This window comes from Semicossyphus pulcher, unplaced genomic scaffold, assembly GCF_022749685.1.
Source record: "Semicossyphus pulcher isolate SPU_LCO1_2020_fin unplaced genomic scaffold, fSemPul1.0.p SCAF_2, whole genome shotgun sequence".
Lineage (NCBI taxonomy): Eukaryota > Metazoa > Chordata > Actinopteri > Labriformes > Labridae > Semicossyphus > Semicossyphus pulcher.
In genome coordinates, this window is record NW_027211693.1 from 14,727,536 (window position 1) to 14,753,788 (window position 26,253).

The 26,253-nt window shown below is 41.7% G+C and overlaps 1 protein-coding gene across 1 annotated transcript in view; it reads left to right on the forward strand.

Annotated features, from left to right (window-relative positions):
• The window catches only part of diaph2 (diaphanous-related formin 2), a 411,814-nt gene that overhangs the window by 111,359 nt on the left and 274,202 nt on the right, over window positions 1-26,253 (forward strand). Inside the window, exons 7-13 of the mRNA XM_069669466.1 lie at window positions 7,539-7,613; window positions 7,705-7,774; window positions 9,324-9,460; window positions 12,751-12,859; window positions 17,320-17,430; window positions 19,206-19,318; window positions 23,769-23,885. Of these exons, the coding sequence (XP_069525567.1) occupies window positions 7,539-7,613; window positions 7,705-7,774; window positions 9,324-9,460; window positions 12,751-12,859; window positions 17,320-17,430; window positions 19,206-19,318; window positions 23,769-23,885 (732 nt within the window). The remainder of the gene's footprint in view (window positions 1-7,538; window positions 7,614-7,704; window positions 7,775-9,323; window positions 9,461-12,750; window positions 12,860-17,319; window positions 17,431-19,205; window positions 19,319-23,768; window positions 23,886-26,253) is intronic.

The following is a 26,253-nucleotide window of genomic DNA, read 5'->3' on the forward strand; positions in this document are numbered from 1 at the left end:
CCTTTTTTGAATAGGATGGACGGTTAATATTCTGTATCTCATATCTGTCATCTGATATGCCCTGTGCATTACAGTAATATTAGCAGGCTATTAAATTGATCAAAGTATAAAGTAGCTCCACGTTTGGCGTGGCAAATCACTAAGCAGACACTGCTGGTGCTTGGTTTCATGCTATAATGTTCCGAGCTATTTGCTGCACAGAGCTTTTGGGCCTCCATTGGAACTCTGCAGCACTGAATGGGTCAGCCGTCCCACACAGGGACACTTGTACGGCGTTGCCTGTAATACAATATGAAGGATATTGCACTTTCACAGAAGCTTTCAATAACAAAGCTCCCCACCTAGCCATGATAGAATAATAAAACAGGTCTATAGACTGGAATCAATGCGCGTACAAGCCATCTAGACACGAGAACAGCCATCAGTCACACAGAGGGGGAGAGAGAGTGTCTGCCTCGCGCCGTTCCTGACGCTGTTGAGTCACTTACTGTGGCTGGTGATGCACAGTAATCTTTTCATCATGTATCAACATTTCCGTTTGCCAAGTATTTGCGGAACTCTTCACACACTCGACACTTCGTTTTCCAGACTATTTGCTTTGATATACTGTCCTCGCTTTCAGCAGCAACCAGTGTTATACACACACTGTAACTTCTTGTTCTCCATTGAGCTAAACGCCAAGACAGCCTTGAACGCAACAAGTAGCACTCGGCGAGGACCACTCGGCCAAAATGTATGCAGAGTACTGGAAGTGCGTGGAGGAGAGATGATGACTAATGAGTCTTCATAAAGGGTGACTGAAGTGCTGCTGCAGCTTGTTTTGTTAATTTCCCGTCTTCATGTTTCAGCGAGGAACCTTGAAGTATGAAATGGTCTGTGTAGAGACTGTCAGAACGCTGGAGGGATGTCATCGTTTTTATTTAAAGCTACTGTGAGGAACTTTCGTGCTTGTTTTGCTCATTGCGACAAAGTCTTTTGACAAAGTAGTACACCTTATCTCTTTGCTGATCTTGCGGATCCAGAGAAGTGGCCTGGGCCCGCATTGAAGGTGCCACCCCAAATCCTAAACTATGATTGGCTATTTGTTTAGTTGTATGTTAAATGAACTATTTGGGCTGTTTTTGCAGCATGTCAATGTGGCACATTTCCTTTTGTTGGCACTTGAAATTGTTACTCTGGATGTCCGTCTTCTTTTTGAGCCCGTAAAGAATTAAGCTTAGATCATTTGTGTTTCCGCTGTGTTACTTTTACACAGGAATACAACATTTTCTCGATACTATGTTAGTAGTCAAAGTAGATATGATGAGTGGAGATTGAAAGGGTTAATAAATGCTAGTCATTCTTGTGTGTGTGGACCAATGACTGTATACTGTATATAGATGGACGATGCGTCTCCATCTGCGCTCATTGTACGAAATTGAAGCCAAAATAGCCCCCGTGACGGGCGCTGCCATGTTGGTGGTAATTTGTAGCCAGAGTTGCACAGCAGAGATCTGCCGGTAGAGCCGCCATAACCACTTCTGCTAACCAAAACACACACTTAACTGTGTGTAAATCGCACGGTAGCGTGTTAAACAGCAGAACAGCTTCTTGTGTTGGTCTGAAGCAGACGTTCACAGATATGTAAACTTCACTGACTGTAGTGTTAGTGTTAGTTACGTTTCCTCTCGCCGTTCCTCCTTTACTCTTCTAATCCGGAACAGATCGGCTGCAGGAGCCGTATTTGTCAGCAGAGCTGTCAATCATCATTTTTACAGCATCAAATAAGTAATTAAAAATAAACTTGTCAGAAAAATGAACACTTGGACATAAATCAGCATGATAAGAACTAACTATAATGACAGAAACCATGTTTGAGAAAAATGTATTTGACATGTATTTTGATTTTATAGTTTGACTCATGTCCCATCTGTTAACATGGAGGAGGCGGGCTTTATGACCTATACTGCAGCTAGTCAGCAGGGGGCGATAGAGAGGCTCTGGCTTTACTTCTAGGGAGCTGTCATGTCGTCCATCTTTTTATACAGTCTATGGTGTGGACACATACTTCGTGTGACCCCTGTAGGGTGGTCAGCGCCCCAGTTGGGGAGTCAAAAAAGTCTGGATCTGACCCTGCGCCTATACGTGCATAAGAAATGTTTGAGTCCTTCGTGTGGAAAATGTAAACAAAGGCACTTCCTGTCGGCTGTAAAATGCTTCGTCTGACCTGGTTGCAGCAGTAACAGGCAATAAAAATAACTATATATATCAGTCTTCTTCCTGAAGGTCTTCTTTGCTTTTGTAGGTAATACAGAAGCATCCCTATCAATTTCAGTCTGTTTCACAACCAGATAAAAACTCTCCACAGTCGCAGCAGAAAGGCTCCCTAATGTGTAACTCTAAAATACTGCTCGCATATACAGACAGTTTTTTTCTCATGGGGGACTCAGATCTTACCGCTATATACTCACAGGAAGATGACTGTGGGCCATCTGGGGAATTTCTGTATGGACTTCACATTTTCAGTCCAAATTTCCTCCATGCATTACTTCTTTATGCGTCTGCCCTGGGATGGACTGCTGACCTGTCCAGGGTGTACGCTGCCTTACATGAAATGCATGATGAGAAAGGCTCCAGTCCCCAAGATAAGCAGTATAGGAATTGGATGTATGCATGAATATTTGCTCATGCATAACTACATCTGATTTGGCAGAGAGTCAGTAGTCTGTTGGGGACTGAATGTCATTTGACTGGCAGACAGATGGTCACCTCCCTGCGAGACACAACTTTGTTGTATTAATTCTTTCTACTATTCGACCACAGTATGGACTTTAGGTAAAGCTCAAACGTTTTATACATACACTTGTTTTTAGGCTGATAATCCAGTGCATACATTGTACAGCACTTAGAGTAACTACAACATAACTGCGTCAGGCCGGCACTTCTAACACAAAATATAAAGTAAGAAATTGCTTCCCTAAGACCGAGCATGAATTTTTCATTTCGCCTGCGGGATTTACATGATTGCAGAAAGTAACACAATTTGGTGGCACTTAACCAGAGGATTATAGCCATCAATATTAGATGAACAAGTTCTCCCACAAGTTAATGAAATCCTTGGATGTATGCCCACATTAGGAGAAAAGACTGATAAGGAACGGATTTGATCTCTTGTTCCTTCAGTGTTAAATTGGCCTGAAGAGAAAAGCAAGTCATGTTTGACCCAAACAATTGAGCTTTAGCCACCTCTGCAATGCACATTTGGCTGCTCTACAACATTCAACCAATTGGGATGCTTACTTGTAATATTGTGAGCTTGCAAACTGTATTTATGCTAATCATATGTTAGATATAGGCCAGCAGCCTGTTCCAGCCTGTTAGCATTATTATTATGCCAAATAGGAGCCCTGGCAGCAGTGCTGTTAATATTAGCATTGTTCTAAGTGTTAGTAGTTGAAATAGCATGTTGTCCACTGAGGCAGTTTCTCTGATGAACAGAGATAGGGTTCTTTATTGCCTCGGGACAAGCACTCTAGAAGTACCATATCTCATTTTCTTTGTGGTAACTTTGGGGACTTTTAGAAGGCAAGCTGCAGAGGGCCTGAGGGTGTACGTGAGGGGACAGAAAATGATAGACGGTCTGGGATGCAGGGAGGAGTCAAAACATTTAGTGCCTTAAAAAACCTTGAGGAGGACCGCATTATGTTGCAACCTGCAGCAAGACATACATTTTTGATGAAAAGTTTTCTGCGCCGACAATCCCCGTCCCTCCTTTCGTTTATGTCTATTCAGTTTTCATTCCAACTCTATTAGAGAGAAGGTAAACATGCAGCAGACATTCTCCACAAACAGCTGCTGCAAAGTTTCACATTTGCATTCTGTTTTAATTAGTGCACCTTCTCTGTTGAAGGTATTCATTATTTAAGCTTCCTGACTTGTTTTGCGCATTGTAATGTTTTGCAACTAGTTGTGCAACAGTGAATGTGTTTGTTCTAGTTTCATCACATTTTTAACTCTCACTGTAGGTAGTGATGAAGCATCTCTTGTCAAAATGCACGAGCACTGCCTTGTGGTTACCTGAAAGCTACAGCAGAAGTTGTCCATGTCATAAAAACACAACAGAAGTCATTGTAGAACAGAAACATTTTTATGAACATCAGTAGGAGTTGTCTCAGTTTTCTTCCAAAAGAAGCAGCACTGGTGTCAATCAAATGAGTAGCGCTTAGTAACAATTCAGCTAGCTTTTACCACTGTGGTTGTTTTCAAGTCTTTAAAGTTGTAATCTTGAAGATCTCAGTTTCATTCTATCTGGTGGCACCTTGTAGCAATAAACGGGAGCACACTCCCCAGATAACCAGACGTCCACGGTTGGCTCCCTTTGGTACGTTTGTAACTCTTGATTTTCCTCACTGACGGTCGCATTCCTTTTAAGGTTTGCCTTCATCTGAGCGTCGAATTTGTTTCTTTTTCTTTGGATTTTCTCTTATTTTTGAAGTTGTATCTGTAGTCATCGATCTTTTCTTTAGCCGCTTTCCCACTAGTCATAAAACCCGCTAAAACCCAGCTTTTTTGCTTAGTGGGAAAGGTTACAATCGGCATTCAGACCCGGGTCAAATGACTCTCCCAGGTAATTATCGCCTCAGCTTCAATCCGCATTGATGGGAACACAAAACCCATGTCAACACGCTAATCTGCGTCCCCTTGCTGGCGCACTGCTATGCTCCGTCGGTAACTTCTGCGACTCCTTGTCATCTCGACTACAAATTGTGCAGTGCTCGAACATTGTTCCAAATTTGTTGGTACTGAGTTTGATAAACAGATAGTAATAGATACAATAAAGACCTAACCACCATAACATCTTCACTGTTTACTAACCATGTCTCCGGCACGTTTGTCAGACGGTGACGCAGGAGAAAAGAGAACAACAGGAGTATACTTCACTGGCAATGGGAAAAGAGACAATCAGCATTTATAAGCGGGTCTTCCCGGGTCTGAAAAACCTGCGTCAACGCACTAACTTGACTTGTCTACCCTCTCTGGCAGACCAACCACTTTCTGGGTGATGGAAAACGCGTCACTAACTGGGCGCCGCGTGTGATTTTTTCCACAAGTGTCGCCACAGACACCCAGTCTGTAATACTGCAAATGCAAAGGCTTTCATCAGTTGGCCATAGGCTCAATCACCATTGTGTTACCTCATTCGGCGATAGATAGTGACTTAACAGACATTAATTAAATGAAAATCTTCCAGATTATCTCTTTAAGTCCACTGGTCACGCAGTTTGTCAATGGATGAGTTCCTGAATGGTGTATTTGTATAATATGTAAAAGCTCATTTATAAAAACGTACCTGATGTTAAGTTTAACTTACTTATTTCCGGAACCTCCATTCTGCTCTGTTTGGGTCATCATGAGACTCAACATGAAAACATTTTTATCTTTTTAACTTTTACTGTTTTATTTATGTGTTATTACTTATAAAAATAAACTAGATCTACCTGTAAAATAAGACCACATATTTAATAGTTAATTTTAAGCATTTTTCCCTGAAAAAAAAGAAGAAAAAATGCATATTTATACGTCAGTCGGACAACTCACATTTCTAATAGTCTGTAATGTTTATTGCAGCAGCAGAACATAGCTTGTGTTTGACGTGTGGACTCTGACCTCATCGCTCCTCGCAGATTTATTCTACCTGCAGAAATTTAAGGCCCCTAGCCGGAGCCTGCAGGTGGATGCTGGGGTGGGGCTGAAAGTGTGAGTGCAGTACTGGTGCAGGGCAGCGATGGCAATGACAGAGCAGAGGGTGTTTGTCAGGTGATTTTGGAGAATGATGCAAGAGTGAAATCAGTGCGGCTCGAGTTGCCTGCTGCAGCCAGCTCACATAAATACATCGTCAGTTAGACATTATTATGCATTATTCAGCTGGCTGTTTTATTGCAACCACAAAAGTAAGAACACATTAGGGCAGTGTCTCTTAGATTGAGTATTTAGGAAGGTAGATTAGTTTATAAATAGATACAAAGATGCAGTTTTTGGATATTCAATCAAACTACTTAATTAAATGGTCAGTAATGTAATGAAAGTATAATTACAGCCTCTTTTGAAGGTAGGGGGAAACATGTTATAAAAGCAGTAAAACACAGTCGACATATCATTTGCATCGTCTTTGCTGCATGATATGATAATTATAAGGAACCTCAACGTGTCCCTACTGCAGAGAACAAAGCAGTTTTTTTCACACACACACATCTTTTTGAGGTCTCGCAGCATTCCCAGGATCTCATATTGCCGCTTCGCCGAGTAATCAACGGAAATTCTCCTCACAAATATTGGTTCCATTTCCAGCCCTCTGAAGATTGGCATTACCATCATAACTGGGGAGAATAAACAAAGACTATGGATTTACACAATTGTGCTCCCTCAGCCACGTCGCCTCCTTACCCTCTTTGTTGTCCCAGTCTCTCATTTACTCCTACCGCGTCGGTATCACACACATGCAACCGCTTTGTTATTCTGCGGTAAACTGAGCCACTTTGTTCTTTAAGGCCTTACAGCACATGCAGGAAGGAAACAGCCCGACTGTTACAGCTCATCGTGATCAAACTTGAATTAATACAAAACATTATAATGCTTTGTTTTTTATTAAGAAAACAGATCATCATTATACACTAAAGAACAATAAATTGGTTTGGCTTGTCTGCTAATGATATTTGAGTAACGGTAGGAGGGGAGGTTCAGTGTGTTCAGATCAAAGAAATACCTCACCTCGGCTTTGCCAGGTGCCTCAGGCTAATGCATCTCATCCCTAATAGAGGGTCTCTTCCGACTCACTGAGTCAATACAAACGACTTTAATACTCAAACCATTATTATTTCAAATCATTGTCGAAAAGGACGGATAAATCATTGACTTATGCCCCGTTAATGTCAGAAAATTGCCCCATGCATTCTGCGTTATTGACAGTTAGGAGCCTGAAAACAAGTAATGCTAATGACATAATCTGGCCGTGACCACAGCACCCCTTCCAGCTCGCCTCTCTCTCTTCCTCCAGCTCAGACAAACGGGCTCATCTGTACTGGATCATTTGCCGTCTCCTGATACGCTGCGGTTTATAGCCAATTATCTCCCGCGATCCATTATCGATTACAGTGTTATCTTTCTTGCATTGCTTAATCTTTTGGCACAGGAACACAGCGGCTCGCACAGGGGGGGGCGGCTGGATACAAACTGCTTAGCGGCGGGAACAGTAGTGAAGACGGATGGGTGTTCATTTGCTTGTAGATGTGTACTATTAAATTCATTCAGACTGTATTAAGTATCAGGGAGGGCGGGGCGGGTTTCTGATTCGCGCTCCCTGTTTGGAATTAAAAACTACAACAGTCAATTTATCCAAGTGAGCGTTAAACCTCTGATATTACTCGAGGTGACTGATTTCCTCTCAGCTTAATACGTTACTGTTTGTGTTTGCTTCCCTCTGTGAATCAACATGGCTTACAATAACACAGCAGGGCAATAACTACTTAGACTGACTGATTTTATTTGTGTCTTTTTCCTAGTTGGGTTAATAACTTCGGTCACGAGGGTCTCGGCCTTCTTCTGGATGCCTTGGAGAAGCTGCTGGACAAGAAACAGTGAGTGATCTGACATAACATCCCATCTCTCTCTTTATCTTTTTAAAGTCTTCTGTTCACGGTAACGACAATATCCTTTTCTTTCTTTCAGACAAGAGATCATCGATAAACGGAACCAGCATAAACTCATCCAATGCTTGAAGGCCTTCATGAACAATAAGGTTTGTATGAGTCAGCAATAAAACATGCGTCCATTATCTACCGCTCATCCTGTTCATGGTCGCCCGAGGGCTGGAGCCAATCCCAGCTGTCATTGGTCGCCAGTCAATCACAGGACTAACACATACACACCTTTCCAACAGAAATTAGCGCATTGACACAGGTTTTTCAGACCCGGTAGGACCCGCTTATAGATGCCGATTGTCTTTTGTGGAACCAGTGGAGTCGGTTTCTTTTCTGCTGCGTCACCGCCTGACATCACATACGTGCATGAAACAGGGTTAATAAACAGTGAAGATGTTACGGTGGTTAGGTCTTTATTGTATCTATTACTCATTCAGTCTGTTTATCAAACTCGGCGCAGACAAATTTGGAACCATATTTGAGCGCTGCTCGGATGGAGACGGGCGGAATTTGTAACTGAGATGACGAGAAGTCGCAGAAGTTACAGACGGAGCATAGCATCGCGCCGGAAATGGGTATGAGATTAGCGTGTCGACACAGGTTTTTTGTTCCCATCAATGTCGATTGGAGCCGAGGCGATAATTACCCGGGTCTGAATGCCGAATGTACGATTCCCACAAAGCAAAAAGGATGGGTGTTAGCGGGTTTTTGTTGATCAGTGGAAAAGGGGCAGACAAGATTTCACAGCTGCAGGCAATTTTAGAGTCACCAATTAACCTAACGAGCGTGTGTCGTTGGACTGTGGGAGGAAGCCGGAGTACCCGGATGGAACCCACGCATGCGCGGGGAGAACATGCAAACACTCTGTCCGAACCGGGATTCAAACCAGGAACCTTCTAGGTGTGAGGCGACCACTGTTCCACCGTTTAGCCCAAAGAATAATCCACACAATTAATGCATTATTAAACAGACTCCATGTCAATACACCTGTATACCAGCATGATACAATAATATTGATTCAGAGCTTTTGCCCTGAAGTTTTAAGTATAAAACCCCTTGTTGAAGCGTGAAGGTAATGAACCACTACCAGCCTTTGTACACCATTGAACATTCTAATAATAGCTCAGATGGCCAGGTTTCCAAACCCGATTTGAATGTGGACTCTGACAAGCCTGGGATAATGGGACAGTAAAGTGCAGCTAATTTTACCATTTCGAGCCCACAGTCTCAGATCTTTTAATTATCTCTTTTTGGGAAGGTCTGGCTCATTTCTCAAAAGTGGCACACGTTTCAAGGATAGATGAACTATTGATATTGCTTCTCTCAGACTTAATCCCCTCATGTGGTCATCTCTGCCCGTTCCTTAAGATGCAGGGAGACTAAAGAGTACAGGAGACTATATGTATTTGTCCCTGTAGTCCTGTCCTGAATTGAATTAATTCATCATCCTCTCCATTCACTCCCATGGCCTCGTTGTCCCTACTTAAAAGCAAATTAAGGCTAACTATAACTTACGTACATTACAGCTTCTTTGTATAATTCATTTTTTACTTGAAGTGAAAGTTCTCCACAAATGCAAATGCTCTCATTATTTATACCCACTGGACCTTTTCTCACATCCTGCCTCCTCCCTCCCTTGTTTTACAGTATGGACTGCAAAGGATCCTGGGAGATGAGCGGAGTCTGTTGCTGCTGGCGCGAGCGATCGACCCCAAACAGACCAGCATGATGACGGAGATCGTCAAAATCCTCTCTGCTTTCTGTATTATTGGAGAGGAAAACATGTAAGTTGCTTCACACACGTCTCCCTCGAGCTGAGTATTTATAGGTTGCATACCGTTTAAAATGCACCTCTAGACAGCATATAATCTCCATCCAAAGTTATTAAGAAGTTTTCTGTATTCAAAGTTGAATGAGGGACACATTTCCCTATCTTTCTCACTAAATCACAGCTGATATGAAAACAGCACACCATTTCAAAATCCTGACAACGATGATGAAAGAGATACGGTCCATCTCCGCTCTGTTTACACGCTCTGTAATGTCTCAGCAAGAGGGAAGGAGACGGCAGCTTCCTCGTAAACACTGGAATATCACTATTGCTCCAATCTTCTCCCACTGGGTGGGATGTACTCAGACAGAGATTGGACCACATGCATGCATGTTTACCCACTGTGAGTGTTTACTGCATTTACAGATGACCTCAGACAGTACGGTTCACATGGTCGGATGATGAAGTTCGGCCTCTTTAATGTGTTGAACTAGTCAGTGTAGTTTGCCATGGACACACAACCTGGCTGGCAGTTTATAAATTGGATTTAGGGGAGTGTTTTTTATTGTTTCCCACAGGGCCGGACTAGAATAACAATGGCACTTCAAAGTCAGTCTGTATGCAGTGGTTGGAAATAAACAAACCCACAAAATCTGCTGGAGAAGCTGAGTTCAGCAGTGTGTCTCACATCTCTGACCACCCAAATAGGCCTTTATGCTTGTTGTTCTGTGACTGTGCACGGCTTTCAGGATGATTTAAGTTACAGAATAGAGTGGGAATCCAAACCGTGCAATAAATCCAATATATTTTTATATGTAGAACATTAAAGAGAGTTCTTTATCATCAGTGTGCTTGCAATTATTTTTCTTAATCACATTTATTTTCAATAACTATTTAACTTCAATTCAATCAATCAAATTTTATTTGTGTAGCGCCAAGTCATAACCAAAGTTATCTCAAGACACATTACAAAAAGAGCAGGTCGAGACCGTACTCTTTGTTGTTTTATTTAGAGACAGACCCAACATGAATCACTGTGAGTAGCAACATTTGGCAGCAGTGGCAGAGAAACTGTCTTTTAACAGGCAGAAACCTCGAGCAGAACCAGACGCATGTTGAACAGCAAGGGCTGGAAAATGGGATAGAGGGAGATGCAGGATAGAGACAGGCAAACAGAGCAACAACAACATATGTTCTTGTTACAGATTGTTAATCAGCTGTAGATCAGATTAACATCTTACAGCTGATTAATATATAACAGACTGATATTAACAATGTATTAAGCATAACTATGGGCTGGTCCAAGCCCTAACTATAAGCTTTATCAAAGAGGAAAGTTTACTCTTAAAAGTAGAGTGAGTGTCTGCCTCCCGGACCCCGACTGGCAGATTATTCCAGAGGAGGGGGGGCCTGATAATTAAAGGCTCTACTTCCCATACTACTCTTAGAGACTTTAGGGCTGATATGGCACTATGGGCTCTTTAAGATATGATGGTGCAGGACCATTAAGAGCTTTGTAGGTGAGAAAAAGAGTTGATGTCACAGGAAGCCATCTTTTAATGTTTAATCTACAGTGAGAATATCCTTATTCTTAGATAGCAGAATTACATGTTAAGTACTTTTCTTATTCTTCCAAATATTTCACAAAAAATGCAAAATGATTTGCAATACTATTTTGTTTAAACATTTCTAAAATTAGTTGCAAAACCTGCTGCAAGTTTCATCTTAACAGGTGATTACTTCAGTGGTTTCTTGGAAGGACTGGATTCTATTTTTCAAAATATCAAAAGCATAATTAACCAATCACAACAGGTCTGGACGGGCCAGATAAAAGCACTTGAATCTGTATTAATCAATGCATTTTTACAAAGAACCACTAATTAGAGGGTTATATAATTATAATCTGTTACAGTCACTGATCTAACACTCATCACAGACTCGATGCTTGCATGCACAAACTTTCTCTCACTCTATTTCAAAGTGTTCGAGAATAGGTCGCGGTAAACACGGGAATCTTTGCCATGATCACAGCCCTGCATTAAAATGTACGTATCCTGTAGAAGTGACAGCCAAAGGAGCTGAGGCGTCACTTTTCTCGCTCAGGAAAAAAAAAAAATCTCTGCCAACTGATGTTGTGACTCTGGCTCGTGTTCAACACCCTCTTCAGCTGACAGCATCAAAAGGGAACACGACAAGTTAAGCAGATCTATCTCGCCTGTTTGGAAGCGTCGTCTGAACCGGCTTTAAAGCTCCTCAGTATGCAGCTCCCCATGCTTGTCTGTGACTCTGTAACCCCCTATCACAGAGCATGGCCGTTCCATTTATCTCTGTGTCAGGCTTACTTCAAACGTACAGTCCTTTTTGGTGGGACACACGATCTCCCTTGCTCACAAAGCGACTGTGCTTTTACTTCGTCATCCGGAATTTTCCCTTTTGAGGTGATTTAAGGTAAAAATGGCAGAAGCACGCCTGTAGGTGAGCACACATGCATTAATTGGCTGATCCCTGACATTTTAACATTTAGCCTGGTGTGACTTGTATTTTACTTCTCAGCTGATTTATCGGAGCAGCGAGGGGAACTTGTATATCAGGCTAAGAGCTGTTTTATACTCGCGAGTAAGAGCGTTGAGGACAGGGGAGTTAAGCTGTTCAGCTTCTCAATTGATGAAGGCAAAATAGCAAATGTGGCCTTGCAGTGACAGAGAGACCACCTGTTGCCTGTTATTATGTACACACATTGTAAATCACTGTTTACCTAAGTGCTCATAAGACATCAATTTACCTTCATCGCAGTCCTGTGTGTCTGTGTGTGCAGCGCAGAATTTCTCTTTCATTCACAATTTAGACGCTGAAATCGTCCAATACTCTTTTTAGCCGAGCTGCCTTTAGCTCTTATAAGTACTCTAATTTGCTTACCTACTCAATAGGTGTTTTTGCACATTAGTCTGGCAGCCCTTACAATAAATTATACCCCCTCTCACACAGCCAAATACGCTCTCCTACAATTGCATAGAACTGAACACATTTGCACTAAAACCCTGTTTTTTTATTGCAAAGCATCAGCTTAGCAACAAGCAAAATGAAGTCAGCATTAGAGACTGCAGCACAAAGAGATGGAACGCTGTGGCATTTGTCAGGGTGACCAAAGACTGGCCCAGCTAATGTCCACACCATCACACAAGGGGAGATAAGATACATGGTGTTTGAGCCGAAAATTGTGAGTAAATGTCCTGTCAGCGAGGTGATAAAAGTGTTTGTTGACTTTTGTGTTGTGCCTGCCCCCTGTTCCCTGTTTTCTTCCAGCCTGGATAAGATTCTGGCGGCCATGACAATTGCTGCAGAGAGGAACAATAAAGAGAGATTCGCTCCAATCGTGGAAGGACTGGAGAACCACGAAGCCCAGCAGCTGCAGGTTAGGAATCACACACTGATAAGCAGCTGAAATCAATCCCTTATGTTCATCAGGCATTCCGACAGCCCTTTTATTAGATTATTAATAGGGATGCACGATATTAGGATCGAGTATGCCGATATTTTCCAACCCTTTTTGCCGATTTCGATACCGATACGTTAGGCACATGTTTTTTTCCACCTAATTGCAGAGAACATCAAGTCACCCCTGTAGTGGAATTGATATCATTCCTACTCTTATTTCTCGCAAGACCGATGCTGAGCAACCATTGCAGATAACTACCTTGCTGCCCATTCCGGAAACTTTAAAAAACTGCCATACCGCAGACATCTTGAACCCTTCTTCACGCTTGACGGAATTGGCATGGTGCAGGCAGTGCGCGCGCACAGTCGCGGCAGGTTAATGACGTAGCATTATGTCAAGCTTTTCTTGGGAATACTTGAGCATTTAGGCAGAATTAAAGCGCTGTTTTGTCGGTGGAAAATACCGTCAGAAAAATGACATATCTGCCTGTTACAACCAAGCTCGTGGGGGAACGACGCAGAATCAAACCAGATGTTAAAAGGTTAATCAGAGTTATTTTATTCAACAAAAGGAGTATTTTCTTTAACAACAAAAAGTGGTGAGGCAAACTATAACGGAAAGGGCGGGGTAGTTGCTGTTAACTCAAAGAAATAATCCGAACAAAAAGAGACTCTCTAAAACAACTGAGAGCTATGCTACCTGGGGTAAAACAAAATGAGAAACTAAAACCTCACAGTATAATCTGTCCTAACTACTCAAATGTTGCAAAGACCAAAAATACACTTTAAACAGAACCCCTAATCCTAGTGTGTCTAAACACGACAATCAAACTATGTGATGCAAATCTGTATTTTAATATATCACCTATAGCCCGAACCGAGTATACAGCCTCTATATCATACACAAGAGAGCCGGTTGTCACCACTACACACACACACAGCCAAACGTTCTTCCCAAAAGAATTGTTGTCCCTGCTGGATTGGATGACGATGATTGGTCGAGAGATCCAATGTCGCACCAGAAGGAGGGAGGAGGAGGTGGGGACGAGCAGCAACCGACGACCAGCCAATCATAGAGCAGCGTTGGCACCTGTATCTGCATAAATGCGCGCACACACACTGCACGTGTGTGTGTGTGTGCGTGCATTTATGCAACATTTATGCGACTGTACACAACTAAACATATAACGATACACTACCGATGTCATTTTCAAGCCATAATCTGCAGATACCAATAACGTGCCGATAATATCGTGCATCACTAATGATTATGAAACCTCAGGATATTCAAACACACTGATTGATACTGCTAAAACTTAGAAAAAGCACCATTTTTTCTTGGACAGAGACCTGGCACAGTCCATACATTCTGTTTGGTCATGAAAACCACCTATAGACTTAAATCGACTGTTGTGTCACTCCTGGGCCCACAGTACCTCAGCCTCAGCTGTCTCCATACATGTGTTTTTCTCTGCTTCCACTTCCTTCCTGTCTTTGGTACACTTGTCAACCCCACTGCACCTCGTGCTCATGATGGGATGTGATTACGGGGCGATTGAAATGCACCCTGAGCTCCATCACCAGTGCTTTAATCAAAAACACCTTCTTCATCGAGCACCTCTGAACCACCCTGTTCTTTTTTGCAAACAACAGAAAAATGATAATAAAAAAGCAGAGATGTTAGGTTCCCTCAAGGTTTTTGTCCTTCTTTTCTCACATTTTCTCCTCCTCTCACTGCCTTGTTCCTTTTTTCTCACATCTTACAAATACTTCCACCTTGCTTTTCCCTTTTTTTTTTCCTTATCCGTGCTGCTGTCAAGCTTAGTCTCAGGGGAGTCAGTGTGAAAGGGCAACTAAAGCAGCATACCTCTCTTAATTTTCACTTGTATTCTTCAGCTGCAGGAGTAACTTTACAAACGCAGTAAAGACGCTGCTGAAAACATGTTTCTTGAGAAACCAAAAGCAGGGAATTACTTAAGGAATTACTTTGTTTAACTGCAGGGATTGGGAAGTCGTGAAGGAAACTGATGAGGCGGGCGGTGGAAGCGAAAGTAGATATTCTTTTATTAGGAGGCTGTTGTTTTTCCTTTAAATTTTGCCATTAATGAAATGAAGCCCTGCTAATTGTGAAGTAAATTAAAATGCTTTGCTGATGCAGGGGGTTCGAGGAAATTAATAGACTTTTTATCCAAAACCTGTGATGGGCTGTAGAAGTAGACTTTGCTAATGTGATTAAAATGTGTTTTGCTGTTGTTTAGGCTACACTCGTCTGCTGAGCACGAAAAAAAACAAAAAAGTCTGCATTTCAACTTTAAAACCGTCCCAGCGGTGGCACTTTTAATTACAATGTTTGGAAGCCCCCTATGGCACTGTTGCAGCTCTCTAAACCCAACACAGATAACACCCCCCTCCCCCCGTCCCCAACTCAGCCGCTTCCCTCTCCGCAAAATATGGCCGAGGTGTGTTTGAGGTGCTTGATGTAAGTATCAATCTGTATGCGGGAGAAGAGACAGAATTTTTCATGATCTCCATGGCTTTCTTCACTCACATAGATTCTGTGAAGATTTGGTGGAGTTTCTTTCATGCGTTTGGCCTCTGGTGGATACAGTAAAATGTCAGGTTTCAATATACAGATCTGGCTTTGGAAGCCCTCAAGCTTTCCAGGAACATGGAGAAGTCTACCACGTTCCACATAGTCACTGATGGTGAATCCTTTACTTTTACAAGCTTATGCTCCTCCTAGGGAATATACAGAATCTTACATCTGTATTGATACAAACATGCATTTTTTTCCCTCTCAACATCAGCCTAACAAACTAATTTTCTACTGCTGCTCCAACTTTAAAGGGCCAGTGCGCTGATTTTTAACCTCAGTGCTATCATGCTATTATCGGGAGCTAATGCCATTATGGTAGAAAAAAAATCCTATTTCGCTCTGTGCCTTTGGAGGAAGCTATCTGCTTCCTCCAGACTACGTAAAATGCGCCATCTGGCGGAGGCCAGGGAGCTCGCTAAACTACGCTTCCTCAATCTAGGATGCCCGCCTCCGATGTCATGTCTCGTTCAAAATCGTCAGGTTTGAAATGTAGACTGTATCGCTCTGAGCCAAACAGTAGTATTTCACTCCAGCGTCTCGCTGAGCCGTTCCTTACAGAGAGAGGGTCGCAATGCACGCTGGGTGTTGTAGGAATGTAGAATAGGCGAAACCACAAGCTGTTTGTACAACTTTCTCCACAGCTATGGCGTCAATTTCAAATATTATTGCTTCTATCGATTACAGAGAACACAAGCTTTGACTGACAGTGGCTTTTTCCAGGGGCGAACTGCTCCTTTAAGCTGACAGAAAAGCAAACCTTACATCAGGGAAAAGCTAAAGAACAAAGTACCGCATTGGTTCAAATATAGTGAGTTCTATTTGTAGAGCAGTCAGACATTTCTTTCGGTCATTACACTCTGTGACAACAATTAAAATTGACATCATTACTTCGCCTCAGTTGTTGGTTGGCTTACTTTTAAGCCATTTCTTCTAGACGATCACCGTGTCTCTCCAGCTTTCTTCCCCCTTGCACTGTAGTTGTGAGTGACGGCTGGACTCAGTCATGAGGGGTACACACACTTGACAGATAACTGGCGCCGTCTACTGTTGCGAACCCTAGACCCCGAATATAAGACGATCCCACTTTTTCAAATGTATGTCAAGGGGGAAAAAAACCTGTCTTATATTCGGACAAATACGGTATTTGATTGTAGCGCTAATAGAATTTGTGTTTAAGAATAATAAGAAAGTATTTGAACTCATATGCAGATTTCTTGCATGGAACGAGTGTCAGAATAAAAAATTAAACCCCAAAAAACTACCCAAACTGAATCAGGTTACCGCACAGAATCACTGTTGTTGTGGCCCTTATTAATAACACATACAAGCCAACAGGATCGGGTCAAGGTTTCAGAAGACAATGTTTCACATCGTCCATGGGAATCCTTCAGCCTGCTATCGATTGTCTGTCCAAGGAAAGCTGTCTTATCCATTGCCTGCTCCCCTGAAACACCTTACTGCTCATTATAATTCATCAGCGATTTCCTCTTAACCCCCCTTCTCCACCAGACACACTCACAGAAACACACACACACACACTACGAGGCTTTTTTCCTTACCAATAAATCCATTAATAATGCACACCTAGTCAATAGACCTGCACTTTCTACCGTCTCTCTCTTGGTCTGTCTTTTTCTTTGTTGCACTACCTTTTCTGAAGTTTCAAAATATTAGGAGCAAAAAAAAGACTCCAAACTTCATATTTATTTTTCAAACATAGAATTTTCAATAAAGTAAAATAGTCTGATACAGCTATGTTTGCATGAAATCTATCTGTTTTTTGGTCTCCGATTCCTTTGTCTCTCTTTCACTGTCTATTGTTTTGTCTGTCTGCTCCACAGGTTGCTTGCATGCAGCTGATCAACGCCCTGGTCACCTCCCCTGATGATCTGGACTTCCGGATACATCTGCGGAATGAGTTCCTGAGATGCGGCCTCAAGAAGATCCTGCCGGTGAGTTATCAAACTGTCAGACAACACATGGCTAGATTAGATCAGGCAAATGCATCAGAAGTCATTTCAGTCTTTTGACTACAGGTCATAATCACAACACTGTATTGCTTTGGTAACTTTTTAAAGGGGGGTATTATGCTAATTTTAAGCTTCATATTTTACTCACCTGTAGAGTAGCTTAGCATAATTTATAGTTTAAAAAAAAGAACTTTTTTAACGACTCAGTCAGCTCTGTCCCTTTAAGAAACCCCGTCCCTACAAGCCCGCTTTCTTCTGATTGGACAGCTCTCCGCAGCCTTCTGAGGCTGCACTTTGTGACATCACAAAGTGTGTGAAACCTGGCGTTCACAGCAGCCTGCAGACTGAGCTGAGAAGCCTGGCGATTACTCCAACATACTTTTACCTACAGATTTGAAACTTCACCCACGTTTCGTCTGAACATCCAACATTGTAATAATATATATATATATATATATATATATATATATGTCTTAAAATGTGAAACAGCATAATACCCCCTCTTTAAGAACTGCATACCCTGTCAAGGCTCTTTGAACATAATCTAACCTTGCCTAGCAGATTGGTAGCATAGAAGCATAATGCATCAGGGTTAAACATTTAATCAAAGCACATTCAAGCTGTAATGCATTATCATTTCAAAAACAACAGAATTTCAACTTCAATACTTTCATTATATTGTGTTAAATGAAACCATCAGGCATTCAAACCAAATTATGGTGTCAAATTAAATCCTCTTCACAAGGTTTGAGAACTGTTTTAAGTGAGTTGATTAAGAATGTTTTATTTGTGCTGAGAAGATATTAGAGAAAACCAAACTTGTAGTTGTAGTAGCACCATGTGTCAAGCACGACGCAGTGCCAGCACCTCATCACACAGGTCGTCCTGGCATCATTATCAGCAAGCCTCCACATCCTCACACGGGGCGCCCGCAGACGAGCTCCGACTCATCACTCAAGCCCTCGTTTGTTGCAAGCAGGGTGAACGTGTCACAGAGCCAGTTGTTAATAAGTCATCCCAGCTGCTCCTGTTGATTATTACTGTCATTACTTTAATTATCTTCAATTCTGCCCCCCGATATGAAAGCGTCTCAGTGTACAGTCATTTATGAACGCCACGTTCGCCGCTTCTTAACGCCGACATTCAAACTGACACTCTTTTCATCTAATTATGAGTTATGCTCAGGAGTCAGGCAAAGAAAAAGTGAACTCCGCTAAAAAAGAAAGCCCAATTTGTTTTGTTCTCATAGTCCTTGACACATGTATTTGGCTCTCCTCCTCTTCTCCCCCACCCGTTTTTGTGGCATTGTGCACCTCCCTCTGAACCAGTGTTGCTTAAGACAGATGGTGCGCCCAAAAAACAGCGCAGGGTGATTGATACCTGCAGAAATTGGGTTACATTTGGCCCTGTCTCCGTGTGTAAACTCCGCTGCCGGTGATTCATAGAGAAGTGGTAAAGAGCACCGCTGTAGCCCCTCGTGGCTGGAACAGGTGTGCAGGAATAGGCACTGTCTGGAATACCTAGTGAGAGGGTTCAGGGCGTCTCAGTTTGCTGTACAGCTGGTTCACGAAACTAATATTCTATTGTAACAGTTTCTACTTTACAAGATTAACAGTAAAGAGGATTCAAAAATACACATAGTCGAGTAATAAGTTCTTATCGAAGTTATTACTTGCAATACATAATCTACATTACAAGATGACCTTTTGTATAACTTCATCTTTTCATCCATCTACTGTTTGTCTTGCTCGTTCTAGGAGCTAAAAGAGACGGAGGAGCTCGACATCCAGCTGAAGGTATTCAATGAGAACAAGGAGGAGGACTCCATCGAACTCTCCCACCGCCTGGATGACATCCGCGCTGAGATGGAATATCCTTTTGTGTGAATATGCAGATGAAAAGGCCTAGAGAGCTCGCATTAGAGATGAGCGAATACTCTGGGTTTGGTCAAGCTTTGCAGGCTCTCATGGTTTGGTTCATTAGAGGAGGATTTGAGGCTCAATCTCCAGCTCCATCTTTGACCGGGTATACTAGGTAAATAACCCGGTCATCTTAACCTCCCACCTCATCTTTGTTTGCTCTCCTCGTCCTCGTCCTCTTTCTCTACTTTGTCTGTTCGTATCGGGTTAAGTAGGACTGTTGTAAGGCTCAAGAGGAAGATTTCCAACAGACAGATGCTCCCCTCGTCTTCCCATTAACTACGCACAGTAGACACTTAAACGCTTTTTATGTGGAGTCATATTATATTATATGATCAAGGTTTCTTCTCCTCAATTATAATCACTCCTTGTCTTTCTGCACCATTATAGAAATGTGAATTCTCCCCTTCAGCTCTCGCCACCAATGTCCATTTAACTCCAGACATGCGGAGTAGAAGTTAATAAGGTGGGCAGTAATTTAGTCCCGAGCTAGAAACTTCTTCAAGCATCCCGGCAGAAGAACCCTTTAATAATTCACAAATCTTCTCTGAGGCGATGTATGAACGGCTGACATTGTGGAACCAGACGCTGACATTGTTATGCAGATGTTCGTTCCCACAACCTTTTTCTTCCGCCGAGTCCCACAGTTCTAGTACCGGCACAGTGTGCTGCCGTGACTGACAGTTTCTGTTGACACATGGAGGTGAGGGAAGGAGGTTGTGTGTGTGTATGTGTGTGCGTGTAGAGGGGAGAAAAAAAAAAAGTGCACCTGGATTAATGATGTGCTTGAGCAGGTTCACAAATGAGAAGGCCCAATGTTTGTTTCCAAGGACAATGTGGTATTGATCCGCCAGCTCTGAGCATGATCCGAATGCCTAGGCTACCCTTCGTCCCTTTCCCTGCATAGAACCCACACACACACACACTTAGTCATGTATGTGCATGCTATCTTGCAGCTACTACTCCTGCTACCTGAGCATTGCACATGTGTCTTGTTTCTCCCTGCAGTTTCATGAATATTAACCTGAAGAGGCTCATCTCCTCTGTGTCCGGCCCAGGTCCATGTGCCGAGGAGGTGACTCCAGGCCACTAATACATATTAATGAGCTGTGGAATGGTGATTGATTGACCCCAACACTGACTGGCCTACGTCACACTCGACTGCCACTCATGTTTATTCATTATTTGGAGAGGGAGTGTAAAGAGAGGGAGACAGAGAGAAGAGAGCGCAGAGGGGGGGTGTCATCGAACGGATTGGCATTCTACATTAGGTTTATGTCTGCAGCTTAGTGATAGATGAAGCTAGTTGGATACTTTCCCAGTCTGAGCTCCTTCTCATGTCCTCTCAAACGCCGCTGTGGTGAGACTATAATTGAATCTCACAGGATTGGTAATTCTCCCAGGCTTCATACTCAGCTAATACAAGGGAGGGAAATGATCCTGTGGAGGAGAGCCTGTATTCCCATCCCTCTCTCTCTCCCTCTCAAAAATTTGATATGGGATAGGAGTTTAATTACATACATTGTTGAAATTAATAGGAAAAGTGTCAAACAGTATTTAAAAGAATTGATCTTCTCCTCTTGCAGCGGCTGCAGATAGTTTTGTGTGGGAGATGGAGATTGCAGTGAAGTGATGTTTTTTTAATGGAGGGAATACATTATTTATATTATTGATACTCTATTACAGAGTCGTCTCCCTTTAGCTGTTGATGAAACCTGACAAATAGTATTTGGAAAGAAATAATGCATCGACCAATCTTCAGATTAACCTTTGACTTGTTTATTGGGCCGCTCTAATCTCCCTTGATGCATCCATAACAAGGGTTGAGAGGGTTACTTTAAAAATGTATTCCGATACAATTACTAATTACCTGTTACATAATGTAATCAATACCCTAATCCAAGTATGACAATTTTTAAGTAATGTAACTTTCAGTTACTTTTGGATTACTTCAATACTGAATCTGCAAATAAAGACAAGAGAAAAGAAATTTCAATACTTTTGTAATGCGCGAATGCCCGTTTAAATTAATAGCGGTAAATATGGGCATATAAATGTACTTTGTTACGTATGTTATTCACACGTTTCTTTGTTTGAACAGGGACAATGCACAAATAACATTAACCTTATATAAAAAAGGAAAGATGTCTTGTACCGGGTTTTAGCAAATTGCTATCTTCCGCCCCTAGTCCTTGTGCAGGTCAGTAAAATAATTAAATCTTTAGAAGACATAGACATTAAAAGAAGTCTAGACATTAAAATATTACAAAATACATTCCCCACCAACATTTAAGAGAGCATCCTAACCCATACCCACACAGAAATAGACATGAAAAGAGCACGGTATCATCGGCTTACATGATAATTTTAACCTCATTACAAACAGATGCGAGATCATTTATATATATACTGAAGAGCAGTGGTCCTAAAATCTAGCCTTGCGGCACTCCCAAAGCTTTAGGAAGTTTACTTAGTTCAAGTAAACTGCCATAAACTTATTCCAGTCTGGAGCTTGTGTTTTTATCCACACCATCCCGTCCGCGGCCGTCATCGCAGTCACAAACTATTTTTCAGTAGTAGAAGTAGAAGACAACGGGTTTGCTAACATTTTAAACTGGAATTCTGTGCAGCTAACGTAAGCGGTTGGTCTTACCTGTCTTTCAATTAGATGTTTTTGGCTAATGACAGCATTTTAGCAGCCGGAAGGCAGAACTTGTACTGCTATGTTGCTCCCATTTTATCCTTTGAGGACAAAATGATGGCGAAATTTCCACCGTGTGGAAGCATTTTTTTGGCACAATGATGAGTGGTCTTGTGAGACACGGTCAGACGGACGGCTTAGAAATGAGAAGCCAGATGTTATAGAGCACCTTTGGTGTTATTTCGTCTTCATTTTAAAATGTATTTTATTTTTCCCCATTTTTAATACATGCATCTGTAATCGAATTACCTCTTTTTTCTGTAACTGTAAGGGAATACAGTTGCCTTTTTTTTGTAATCTATGTAATGCCGTTACTTCCCAAGCCTGTCCATAACATTTGTCTGTCTGCAAAATCAGCTCTTAGAACATGCCAGTAGTAGTAGAAATATTACTATTGCTCTGGTGAACTTTATAGTCCTAATTTGTCTTAATTATATTTGAATCCTTAAGCTTAGTCACCCAAAAATCATGTATTTAACTGACTTTCTTTCCCCAAAGCAGAAGGAAGGGAATTCACAACATATGCTACCACAGTGCTGAAAATGCCACTCCATTGCTTTGCAGTCAGTACGTCACACTATGTAAATATTTTAGCGCACTTCATGTTATGATGGCAATCAGGTTTTCATCTGTGCGAGCTTAACAGGGCACTGTCTCCTCAGTCGTCTTCCTTATTTTTTTGCATGCGTTCACATATCTGAGAGGCTTATTTCACTTTTTCAAACAAGATGAGCATCCGTGGGGAAATCCTCCTTTCTCGAGCAAACAAATTAAATAGGCTCCAAATCACTCATTTTCCCTGCTTCTTTACTTCTTAGAGCTACACTTTTAGGAAGCTATTAGAAGTTGGAGAAACACAGATTTAATTACTTCTTAATGAACCTCTTACTACCAATTGGTCATTAAGACAGAAATGGAATTTTAAGACATTTTTCAGTATATATCGTTATCTTCGCCTTCATTGTTTGGTGTATTTTCTTGCATTGTTTTTGATTTGATGTTTGTAAAATCAAAGAGGCATCACTTTTTTAAAACTGTAGATTTAATTAAATGTATGTGGTATATGATCTTTGAATATGGAAGGAGGAAAAGAAAGACCGTCTGATTTAACATCTGTTTTCAATGTCAAAGCCATCACTACTTCCTCCTGGGGAAAAGCAAACACAAGACACATAATCAATACCTTTTGCAAATTTAATAACCTGAATTTTCGCTCCTGAGTGCATGTCACTTTTAATCTGAGAGCTGAATCTCAGCCAGACTTTTGCCCTGCGAATGATCGGCCCCCCATCATTCCTGCCTTAAACATTCAAACCGGCGAGTTTTTCATGTAATTAGTTTCCTCCCCGACGAAAGGTTCGGAGTGACAGGTAAACCAGAGGGAGCGTTCTTTATTGCCAATCCCCCTCCTCACGTTCGCTGTTTTAGCTCCCCCGAGAGCGAATGGATAAGAGGAATCACGTCTCCTTTTGCTTTTGCTCCATGATGCCTGTCAGAAACCCGAGGTGAGGAAGTGGGGAAAATAAACAAGTAGTTATAAAGAAAAAAAAACAAGAACTAATACCTTTCTAAATGTTTACACAGAGTTTAAGGCACCTGAAGATGAACTCTTGTTGGTAGAAGTTAGCCTGAACTGCTGCTTAATTAAAAAGATATAACTCTCTCATTAAAGCTGTTTTCCTTAACTGTGCTCCTTGAACTGATATGAATGAGGTGTACCATCTCCTGTCCAATATGGTGAAAGACACCGGCTCCGATGCCTACTTCCTGTCAATCCTCCAGCACCTATTGCTCATCAGGAACGACTATTACATCAGGTAAGTTTCTTTATAATATAAATACAACTGACCTTTTATTGACTGACTGCCTGGTGAAGCCCTGTGCTTGGATAGTCTTAACTTTGGGACTTTTTTTTGGCTTTTAACAGTAGATATGAACCTCTCATCCATCACTTCCAGGTTATTTATTCATTAATCTCTAGTTAGAGATTCTACATTTCTATGTCGGCTGCAGCGTATGCAGTATAACAAGTCCGTGTGGAGAGCCAAAGCAGGCGGAACGTAATGCGCCATAATGACAACCCCGGCTCCCATCAGCATCATCTGACAAAGATTTAGCTTCTTATTGATCTCTTTAAACAGACATCTGCATGCTAACCGCTAACAATCTGTTCTAAATTTAAAATTCAACTTGAGATAAATTCCCCTGTCACTGTGTAACGAAAGCCATTAAGCGTTCAGATTTCCCGACTGAATTGATCAGATATGATCTGACCTCCGTTCAAACATTTTAAAAGTAATTTTCTTCTCCTCTGGAGGACAGACCTGACAAAGCTTTATTTTGACTTTTTACTAATCTACATCATGATGCTGAAATTTCAGCAAAGGCAAGACCTGTTCATCAAAGTAAATCACAAGCAAATAAGTAAAGTTTTCAGGTTCATACTGCTGAAGTAAGCCACAGTGAAGCCTCTGTCTAACTTCCTATTTACAGTGAAACTAACACTCACTAGACACAGATGAACGGGCGCTCCTCTGGGGGATTTAATGAACCAAGAAATTGCAGCATTTATTGTGCAGACATATATGAATGGGGCGAAATTCGCTTCACTTTTGATCTGAACACACGGTCGCTTCTCAAGTTGCTAACTGGACTGTAAACAGTTCAGCACGCGGAAAAGGAAGTCTTGACGCGAAGACGTTTATTGCTAACGGACATGTTCACTGTTGTCCCCACAGGCTGTATTGTCTCAGACGATAGCCAATGGTATCTGAGATTGTTTATTCATTAATCACAGGAAGTAGAGGTTGCCACTGTAGGAAAGCCAACATCATCTACCTTTATATTAGTGTAATGTTTCTATTGTTTATGTAAAACAGTTGCTGTGAAAACAACTTCTATTTGCACGCCTCTTTTATTCCTTAATTTAACTTAATCAATCTTTGTCCTAGCTGAGAATAAATGGGTCTTGCATTCAGGTGATACAAAGCACAAACATGAAACACATAGAAAATAATGAAGTACATAAAACATGTACAAAAAATATGAAATACATCAAACCCAAACATCAATGATAAGAGCAGCATCACCAAAACTACTCAGTAAGATATAGCCTCATAGTAACCAGTAGAAGAAGGTGAAATTAATGGAGATGAGACTAAAAGTTCGCTTTGTCCTGAAACACTTGGAAAAAAAACACAAATTATAAGAGAAGGGATAATTTTCCGTACTTTGGAATAATTTACTAGTTTTAAACTGTTGGGTTAGCTTTCTTCTTCGCCTTGGAGGAGCAAATACGTCAGCCACCGGGCACGAATTCTGCACATCCTCTAGATGAAGTGACACTGATGAATTCACTGCTGTGTCAGACCTTTTTTTTTTTTTTTTGCAGAAATAAGACTGAAAAAAAAAAAAAAGAAAGTTGGAAGACGAAGTGAAGATGAGAGGAGGAAGATGAATTTACCATAGACAAGTTGCTGTTCCCTTGGTGTTATGAATAATGTATTCCTCATCTATTTGTGGGAAGTGAGAAATAGAATTCGCATTAACCAGCTACAGCCACGTCCACTTCGGCTCCAGTGTCCATGTACTCTTCTGTAAGCCTGCAATATGAAGGGATTGGTGACAGAGCCCATAAAAAAAAACTGATGATATTTTAAAAAGATGTGTTTTTTTCCCCCATACAGCTTCAATCACAAATGCAAGGGGGAAAAAAACGGTACATGTGCATACACAAACATGAACACCAGAAACTCCTTCTGACTGAGGTGGTTTATCACCATCACAAGTGTGTGAGTTAGAATGATGGGGGATGCAGCACTATGCTACATGCAGCTATTTCCAATAGATACTCTTCTTCTTTCACAATTTGCCCTTAAAGGGCCAGTTCGCCGATTTTCAACCTCAGTCCATTAACGCTATAATGGGGAGCTAATGCCGTTATGGTAGGAAAAAATGCAATTTGGCTCTGTGCCAAATCCGCTTCTCCAACTATCTAAAACACGTCATCTGGCGGAGGCCAGGGAGCTTGCTAAACTACACTTCCTCAATCTAGGACGCCCGCCTGATGTCATGTCTCATTCAAAATCGTCAGGTTTGAAATGTAGACTGCAGACCTGAAGACTTTTTAGACGATCCACCGGTATATTCTCGTTTTATTTCCGATTCTGTATCGCTCTGAGCCAT